The sequence below is a fragment of the Triticum aestivum genome, chromosome 1B (assembly GCF_018294505.1).
Source record: "Triticum aestivum cultivar Chinese Spring chromosome 1B, IWGSC CS RefSeq v2.1, whole genome shotgun sequence".
NCBI lineage: Eukaryota > Viridiplantae > Streptophyta > Magnoliopsida > Poales > Poaceae > Triticum > Triticum aestivum.
In genome coordinates, this window is record NC_057795.1 from 181,102,437 (window position 1) to 181,111,526 (window position 9,090).

Below are 9,090 nucleotides of genomic sequence, written 5' to 3' on the forward strand. Positions count from 1 at the left end.
AATAGACTGAAATAAGTTCAAGAAAATGTGATCATCCATACCAAGTTTAGGACTTGAACCTGGGCAAGTTCACCTCAAAGAACCTTGACCTGTGAGCTCTCAATTCGCAACATACCCCAAACGCGGGGGGGGGGGGGGGAGAGACTGGAAGATCCCCGAAGCGGGCATAAAAATATCTCCTTTATGTAACCAGGACCCAAATGATACAACAAAAGCGTAACTGAGTCCTGATGCTCCTGGCAACCTCGCCGGAGATGTTTTTCCCACCATCTTCAGCCAAATCATTGACATCTTCCAAATGGTGGTTGGGGCTGTGATGAACTTGGCCCTGGGAGAGAGAGCTGGGCCGTGGAGGTGGTCGAGCATGGGAGCTCGGTGGAGAAGAGGAGATGTTATTATGTGCTGGTGCTCTTCGTCGCCATGGGGTATGGCATGGTGCGATCGACGTCGGGAGGGGACATCGGCGCCGGCACCAAGGTTGCCAGGCTCGTGCGAGTAGCTAGTGTGCTGACGAGCCAACGAGTAGAAAACTATCCTGCCGCACATGTTTTTTTCCCATAAATAACCAAGTTTGACGATGGGCCTTAATTGACACAATCTCCAACATACACATTTGATCATAACTTCTAATATGTATACGTCACAAAAAAATATTATGCAAGTTCTTTTCATAACAAATCCGAAAATAATAGTCACATTACACATCTGAATAATTTTAAATACTTTAATAGTCAAAAGTTATACAAGTTTGATATCGCCCTCAATGCAGGACATGCTATATCCAAGCAACTTCACTATTTGATCTAAGAAGGCTAGTATTTCAGTTCAATTATTTCTGGTGCATCCAATCCATGCTGAGAATTCACTCTGTTACATTAATACATTATTATGTGACTTGGATTGCAGAAAACAAGCCAATCCATATAGTATGTGTTATCTGTCAGAGAAAAAATTGTCCCTCGTGAAGGAAAGAAGGGGGGGGGGGGGGGGGGGGGGCAAGGGCGAAACAGCCTAGAAACCACGACGAAACAAAATTTCTCCAGCCTAAAATGGCCAATGTTTAAGAAGGCTTTTAAATTCACTTCTCATCTAACAAGATGGAGGCACACGCTGTTAGCGATGACAACTCTTCCTGCGTCGCAGCTCCAAAGCCCTGCCATCTTATCCTACCCAGGCGATCAACCAGGTATATGTACCTGCAGTACCAGAATTGAACAACCTTGTCATAACCAGAACCTCTGCTTCTGGTTTACTGAATGTCTAAAGGGGAAGGAAACATTACCCCGTAAGAAGGTTTACAATTTGAAGCTCCTTCCTAAAGTCATAGTGGTCTCCAAAGGCATAGACGGCATGTCTTTGTGGATTGTCCGATTTCCTCATCATCTTCAGGAATGCTCGCCTCACGGGACTTGATGATAACAGCCATGCATCTATAAATGAGACCTGAAACATAGTGTTTTCCTTTCAGCTAGCAGCCTGGCATGATGTAAGGCATTTTTCCTCAGCCCATCAGAAGCTCTTAGCTTGATTATCGCCAAAGAATTACATACCATCAATACTTATTTTCAAATGACGAGTCAAGACAAGTTTTCTAGCAGACACCATGGTGCAAGAATGTAAAATGACTACATGAGCGCATCTGACTCCAGAAAATAGAGACCAAATCACAATAAATGAAGTAATGAACATTGCAAACGATATAACATTGGTATAATTTTTGCTCCCGCCGCAGTCCGTCTCGTTGGTTAAATTTATGCTCAAACTTAGATCTTGAGAAGCGCGGGCGCACTACATTGTGGAATGGAACGAGTATTTTCACAGACTTACACGGACAAAATGAGAAATGACACACTTGCTGTTCAAGACCATTCCAAAGGAAAGGATGAATAATTTCGCTCAATTCACAAGGCGTTACATGCACATTTGATGGAAGTTCTAGAAAAAACAAATAAAGCACCATCTCATGTAGATTGAAACAAAGGTAAATGGTAATTTGCATGGCTTTACATCATAAACATACTCTGCACTGTGTAACAAACTGAGAATAATTACGTAAGAATACCTCATACGCTTCAACTTTCCCAGTAGCACCAAATGCATCAAGAAAAGGTAGACTCCATGACTCTGCCATTTTCTGTTGAACAAAAGAAAACCTAATCAGCTACTGAGCCACTCCATTGGACATCCCTCCTTGAAGAGCATATATCCAAGTTGACAATGTTAAAAGATGAAACCAGAGTTAGTATGGCAAGTAAGAATTCTATACTTGTGGGTAATGACTTAACCGTTGATGAATTTGCGTTAATGCATACATATATTTGTTTTTGTGGACCTGCCCATAATTCAACTAGAAGTTAATGTTGCCATCTGTATTTTGTGAACTTGACATGGTAATTTGTAATAATGGAAACATGTAACAGAGAGAAATGCGAGGCTACACATTTTTGCAGCTTGGTGAGTGGTGACCATGCACATAACAGTGGGTTTTGTTGGCACATCCTCTTATTCCTACATCCGTTTGGTGGTGTATGTAATGAATATATGCAAGACAAATGGATGCAACGTTTGGAAATATTCCACAAAGGAGCTGAATGGTGTGATTTCCATACTGCCTTAAGCTCAGACATAGTTATCTTATTACCTACAAACTATTAGTTCCTGATAACAAAATGAACTATATCTACTAACCAGTAATTATCAATACTACTCAAAACAAAGGTTATTCAAAAGAAACATATTTTGGATTTTGGATCAATGAACCTTGTGTGGATTAGTATACACAAACAGAGCCCAAGAAACATGACCATAGTCGTACAAAAGGGAAACGTGCCACTCATCATTTCAACTTGTTTTAATTTGGCAGTCCCAGGTGGGCTGGAGTTACACCCTTTCTGGATAAGTTTAAACCTGGCTTGGCTCAGGAAATGCTAGAGGCCCTAGTGAATTATAGTTGAGCTAAAATGTTCTCAGGGTATATGAGCTCATCTACCACTAAACTCGTCAAACCATAAGCAGAGACACAGAACATTGCTTAATTGGTTATTATTTTCTAAATACCACGTTGGATGTATAACATCTGACAGTATTTATCCTTCTAATTTGCATCTGACAAGTGAAGACATGAATGTTATGCACCTGGCATCATTTACTCTCTCTTTTTTTTGCATTTTCTTTGGAGATGCTTGACTGCAACTAAAAGACATGTGCTAACTTTAAAGTCACCGTAAACTTCTAATAAAACGTGGGAAATAGTTGAAGCAGTTAATACGGTTATTTCCGACGGTGTTCTAACTTCCAAAGAAACTTTTAATTAAATGTTTACATACATATGTATGTAGCAGTACAGCACCAAATGTGCTGCAGCCACTCATACCTGCGAGCTTGCACGAAACGAAAGGCACACCAGTGCCGCATCAGGAACCACCGGCACTGTACCACCAGCCCCATGACTGCTGTCTAGCGGAGGAGACGCAACAAGCGGCAGTTGCAATGCTCTACCAGCAGGGGACTCCAAAGCAAGATTAGGGAACTTCACGGCAGCGACCTCTGGGATAATGATCTTACTCGCCACCGCAATCTACACCATTTCAGTCACAATGTGAGGATCCAAATCGCCCATCATCCAACCTCACCAACAGTTACTGCTTACTGGTATTCAATTAACATAATGGAGTACCAAATTATAGATGCCATTTATACCTTGCCAGCGTTCTTACGGATCTCGGAGATGTCCTGGAAGTACCCCCTGCTCATCTCGTCAGTACTGCACTAGACCAATCAATCAGAGGCTCAGAACTAAACAACCACACAATGCACTCATACAGCAGAGCAATATAACCAGTAGGAATGATGTGAGGAGAAGAGCCTTACAGCCTGGCCTTCGCCTTTGCCTTCTTCTCCGCATCCTCGGCGGTCTCCTTGCTCCACGTCTGATCATCGCAACATCACGAGAAAACCGAATGACTAAATAAAGCCTCTAATGGATTGCAGTCGCAGGGAGTAGCAGAGGGGGGAGGGGGGGCGTAGAGAGCAGACCGAAGCGCCTACCTTGAAGAAATCCAGGAACCCGCGGGCAAACACCGCGCGCGCGGGCTGCGCGCCGCCGCAAATCCTCTCGCCAGCGGCGCCTGAGTCGGCGAGGCGGAGTAGCGGCACCGCCGCTCGCCGCGCCCTCAGCATCATCGCCGCCGCTCCCGATCTAAGCTGGTGAGGAGGACTAGCTGCAAAACCGAAGCGCCGAGCCCGCCTGTGCACGACCGCTTGAAGCGTAAACGCAGCTGGAAAACGTACACTTTCGTTTACGTGACCGATGCTGCGGTAACGTAATAACTCGATGCCACGGCCGGCGCCATTAGGAACCGCGGACTCCCAAAACCAGCAGCGCTGAACACAGGAAGCAAAACCCGCTTCCCCTCCGGCTCGATTCGATCCTTCTCCGTCCTCCGATCATGGCGTCCTCCTCCTCCTCCTCGCATTTCGAGTAAGTGCCCTGCGTTCCCAGTCTCCGTCTCTTGATCATCACCAGTCCAGCGCCGCTCACCGGGCGATCTCATGTACCCGTGTCGTCTCGGAGCAGGGATCCGTCAGCGAGGCGCCCGCCGCCGCCGCAGAGGAAGCCACCGGTGCTGATGCTGCTCCCGCTCATCTACGCCCCCGTTCTGCCCCTCAGTACGCATCCCCCTCCCCGCCCCTGCATTCCCGTGCCGTAATTCCTCGTTCGGATCGTATTTGCTGACTAGGGTTGTCTGTCCCTGCGTGAGAAACAGTCAGGATCGGGCTGCGGCATAACCCGGTGTGGAGGGACCGCCTCTTCTACGGCGTCCTCGCCGGCGCATTCGTGCATGGCACCTACCTCATGTACGTCCTCTGTCCGTGTATTATTCACTTGTCCTAACTGTGATTGTTACTAATCTATGATAGGTGAGCATTGCCAGCTGCAGTGATTGCTCTCTTGCTGATTTTGTTAGCTAGTCGATATGTATTAGGAGGCTGTCGTTTCGACTACATGATGTATGTGTCAATGCATAGTCGGTATCAGTGAGACCACTAGGAGAGGCTGTAATTTTGTGAGGATATGACATGGAAGCTATTATAGCGTTCAACCACGTGTAGTGTAGTATATATGCCTAGGATAGTTATGCAATGTGTTATTCTCTGTTTCCTTCAATATAAAATGCTGCGCCACAAGTTTCTAGAAAGATTGCTGCATGTATCTGCATCTGTCGGTTGTAGTACAATCATATTTTGATTTTCGGTCTGTCTGGTGCTTGTGAAGAAACCGCATTGTGCACACCATATACATAACTTCTGTTTTGATTTGACCCTGATTATTTAAAACAAAACAAGAAGATATTTATAGGCATTTACCATGATTAAAAAAAAAGGGCAACCTGGTGCATGTAGCTCCCGCTTGCGCAGGGTCCAGGGAAGGGTCCGACCACTTTGGGTCTATAGTACGCAGCCTTTCCCTACATTTCTGTAAGAGGCTGTTTCCAGGACTTGAACCCATGACCTCATGGTCACAAGGCAGCAGCTTTACCACTGCGCCAGGCATTTACCATGATTATAAGAGGAAAAAAAAAACTTAGAAGATACATGGTGCACAGTGTAAATTTTTAGGTTCCCTTCATCTTAACTGAAAGGGATGTGATTCGATGAACCAACCGTGAACGACTGAGCACATGAAGCATGATTTCTGTAATGGAACATAAGCTCGATAATCTTCTGTTATAGTCTGCTTGATAGGATCATGGTTGGCTTTTGTTATGCTTTCTTCCAAGTTCTGTTAGTGTATGATGTTATGCTTAGATTCATGACCAAAAAGGTAACAGTGGTACACACCGGAACTCTCATGGAACTTCAAGTGACACAAACGGTTATCCTTGATTGCATGAAAGCTTAACAATGTTTGGTGCGGTATTATAAGGAGTGTCAGAGGTTAGCCATGTAATGTATTTGGCGAGGAGCTATGTTCACATGATCCATGTTAAGACATGGGTGGATGAGTCCACGAGTTACCTGTCATTTTTGTTACTTTTGATTCGATGCAAATGAATATATCTTGTACTACGAGTGATGTTACTGATGGACTGTGTGCACTTTCCTAATTCATGCTCTTGTTATGAAATGCTCCATATGTAGTTCTACGTGCTAATTTTGGTCTCAGAGTCTCCAATATACCATTCATCTGAAGGAAGAATTTTGGTGTTAAGCTACAGTAGTGGTCATGGTTATTAACATATAGTTTTTGTTGGATTTGTTTGTGTCTGAAAAAGGCGCCTTCAGCCTTCTTGTGGTTATTGCTTGTGCAAACTTGTCTGCAATGGTGCTGCTGGTAGTTACCTCGACTACACTGGGTCATTTGATCATGCACAAATCCAATCCCTGATGTTTGCTAATTCTTTAATTTTTGAACCACTTCCAGATATAGCATTGGAAAAATAGTTGGCCACTTTAACGGACCTGTTAATCTGTTATTCCTTATGGAAATGCAGTTCTTTTTTTCTCAAATTTGTCAAGAGCCTTTGCCACGTTTTATGAATTGGGTTTGTTCATTTTCGCAAGTTCGGAGACATAGTTTCTTCAGGAAGATAAGCTTATGTGGTTCTCATTAATGTTCTTTCAGATCGGAACTGTACGACGTGGAGAGCAAGTGAATCAAGCCCTCCAAAGCTCCAGCTAGGAGTTTGCGACAGCAATTTGTGACGATTGCAAGTCTACGATTGATGAGGGGGGTGACTGGTTTTTCATATTAGCATGTTTGCCCTCTACCTGTTTCTATTAATTCGATTCAAGGTTTGTGTTTGCTATACTGATAGAATGCTTGGGCACACAAAATAATCTTGACTGCCAGAGCAATGCACCTGGCAACACTTGCAAATTCTCTATTGATCTCAGTTATCTATTCCTCCTTAAGGTGTTGGTCTGTTTGTTCTCATGTGTTGCCATTTGTTTTCTCCGGATCAAAATTAGAGAAGAAGCGTAGCACACCTGTAACAGTGCGAAAGGATTTGCATTGAAGGCCAAAGAATTACCATCACACATGCGTAACTTTGAGCTAAAGCAAACAGTTTAATCGTCTTTTTTTTTTTGCAGGAGCAGTCTGATTGTCTTAGTTACTATGCGTGCTTGATTCTATCGTCAGGGTGCATTATCCTTTTGATGAAATCCATGTAGTATGAACGATATTGTTATCTGACTATCCAGTCCAATCCGTTCTAGCTGGTTATTGGACCTTAGCTGGTTATTGGACCTTTCTGATTGTCTAGCTCGTGTATTTTATTATGCTGGCGAAGGCAAAACTTCTAGCCGTTCGTTAATTACCCTCTGTCCTGTCGAGACCAAAGCTGCCGGTTGTCAGGATTGTGATTTGCGTTCTTATATACTCCCTCCGTTCCTAAATATAAATCTTTTTAGAGATTCCACTACGAACTACATACGGATGTATATAGACATACTTCAGAATGTAGATTCACTCGTTTGCTTCGTATGTAGTCCCTAGTGAAATCTCTGAAAGGACTTATATTTAGTAACGGAGGGAGTATCTTTGGATTATGGGTCTGTCTATGTCACATTTAGATGTGAGATATTACATCTAAGCTGACATCATTCTCTAATCTGCCCCGCTGGTTGACAAACAACCAGCCTGGTTGCGCCCGATCACCCCCACACATCGACGTTTGTTTGTTCGTTTGTGTCGGCCTGTTTGTTTGTATCTGGGCAGCCCAACCCTTCCAGCCCAACTACACCCCTGGACCTTGTTTTGTTGGGGCTTTATATGTCTGTTTTTCTTTTTTGAGGGTTTATATGTCTGTTTGTTTATTTGACACAGACCTGGGACTTGTTAGTAGAAATTTTTTTGCCAAAAAGAAGCTTAGGTGGCTCAAGAAAAGTGCAGAAAAACCCAGACAACTTTGTCTTCTTCCTCTGGCCAGCTTCCAATTTTGACGTTCTTACCAAGGTGAGTTCATAGTACAGAAGTTGTCCTCTCCTTTAGATCCTATCTACCAAGATCACCTTGTAGATCCTTTTCTGATGGTAGATCCTTAGGCAATTGGTATGCTTAGCAAGATCCTGTGCTCGTAATTATCCTTCTCTTTTTCTATCAAACATATGCTTGTCCTGATCTCTGGAAAACACACACAACAGTTCAACAGTATGCTCGCATCAGAAATTCAGATAAAAAATCTTGCTATCTTGCAAACCATATGTACAACAACACAGAGACAACATTGTGTTGTTGTAAATAATAGAAGTGCATCCAACCTTTGTATGATCTAGCCTCATAGAACACATAGTTAGCACATGTATGATCTAACCTTAGAAAAAACTGATCTACCCTAAGAAACTGATCAGCGAAAAAGTGCACATTACTGTCATTTGCATGGGCAGATAGCTTGTTTGTTTTAGATATGTTGTGCTTAATACGTGTGCTAACTGAAAAATGATAAGAAAAAAAAATAACTCCTTGTTCTAGATTATTCAGAGGGCATTTTGTTCCCATTTATTCAGAGAAAAAGTACTTTCAAAGAACAAATAGAAGGCATTTGTTCCAGTTTTTTCAGAGAAAATGTTCTTTCAAAGTACTTTTAGAGAAAAGTACTTTGAAAGAAAAACTACTTTCAGAAGAAAAAAACACCTTGTCCCAGTTTTTTCAGAGGGCATTTGTTCCCATTTATTGCAGTAAAAGACAATGCCTTTCCAGAAACTGAACTACATTTGTATATATAGTGTGATCAACAAAAGATATTTGGCCTCACTAGGGAAAAAAAGGGAAAAAGATGCATCATTAGAGAACAAAAATAACAAACATATCTGAAAAGTGGTGACTCTGAACATGTACACATCTATTTTCATGTAAGAAAAAGAAGAACTCATAATAAATAGAACTTAGGGGTGTGTTCCTCCATTTCATACAATCTTTATGTGAATTGTACAACAACATAAATGTTAATTTTTGGAAAAACTGATGTCTGCAGGAAATGAAGATAGATATGCAGGAGACTACATTGGGACTTAGGTATGAATTGGAAGAAACACAACAGGGTGGACTGACTTAGGTATGAATTGGAAGAAACACAACAGGGTGGA

General features: G+C 42.7%; 2 protein-coding genes across 2 annotated transcripts; one reads left to right on the forward strand and one right to left on the reverse strand.

Moving 5' to 3' along the window:
- Window positions 1–651: 651 nt before the first annotated feature.
- On the reverse strand, window positions 652–4,279 carry LOC123114640 (uncharacterized). Its single transcript, XM_044536106.1, has 7 exons — window positions 4,048–4,279; window positions 3,871–3,929; window positions 3,700–3,763; window positions 3,374–3,577; window positions 2,063–2,134; window positions 1,283–1,443; window positions 652–1,196 (listed from the first exon to the last, which is right to left on the reverse strand). Exons 1-7 carry the CDS (start codon window positions 4,180–4,182, stop codon window positions 1,079–1,081), a joined length of 813 nt encoding a protein of 270 aa, XP_044392041.1. The 5' UTR covers window positions 4,183–4,279; the 3' UTR covers window positions 652–1,078.
- Window positions 4,231–6,915, forward strand: LOC123114651 (uncharacterized). Its single transcript, XM_044536110.1, has 4 exons — window positions 4,231–4,480; window positions 4,577–4,668; window positions 4,767–4,857; window positions 6,626–6,915. Exons 1-4 carry the CDS (start codon window positions 4,449–4,451, stop codon window positions 6,654–6,656), a joined length of 246 nt encoding a protein of 81 aa, XP_044392045.1. The 5' UTR covers window positions 4,231–4,448; the 3' UTR covers window positions 6,657–6,915.
- Window positions 6,916–9,090: the final 2,175 nt, after the last annotated feature.

What these genes read in the sequence shown, in the direction of transcription:
- LOC123114640 (XM_044536106.1), bottom strand. Translation starts at nt 4,182, where the DNA reads ATGATGCTGAGGGCGCGGCGAGCGGCGGTGCCGCTACTCCGCCTCGCC. An exon ending in GCAAAGGCGAAGGCCAGGCT is followed by an intron (nt 3,764 to 3,870) that starts GTAAGGCTCTTC and finishes GGTCTAGTGCAG; the next exon opens with TACTGACGAGATGAGCAGGG. An exon ending in GGAAAGTTGAAGCGTATGAG is followed by an intron (nt 1,444 to 2,062) that starts GTATTCTTACGT and finishes ACTATGTTTCAG; the next exon opens with GTCTCATTTATAGATGCATG.
- LOC123114651 (XM_044536110.1), top strand. Translation starts at nt 4,449, where the DNA reads ATGGCGTCCTCCTCCTCCTCCTCGCATTTCGA. An exon ending in CGCCCCCGTTCTGCCCCTCA is followed by an intron (nt 4,669 to 4,766) that starts GTACGCATCCCC and finishes CGTGAGAAACAG; the next exon opens with TCAGGATCGGGCTGCGGCAT. An exon ending in GTGCATGGCACCTACCTCAT is followed by an intron (nt 4,858 to 6,625) that starts GTACGTCCTCTG and finishes ATGTTCTTTCAG; the next exon opens with ATCGGAACTGTACGACGTGG.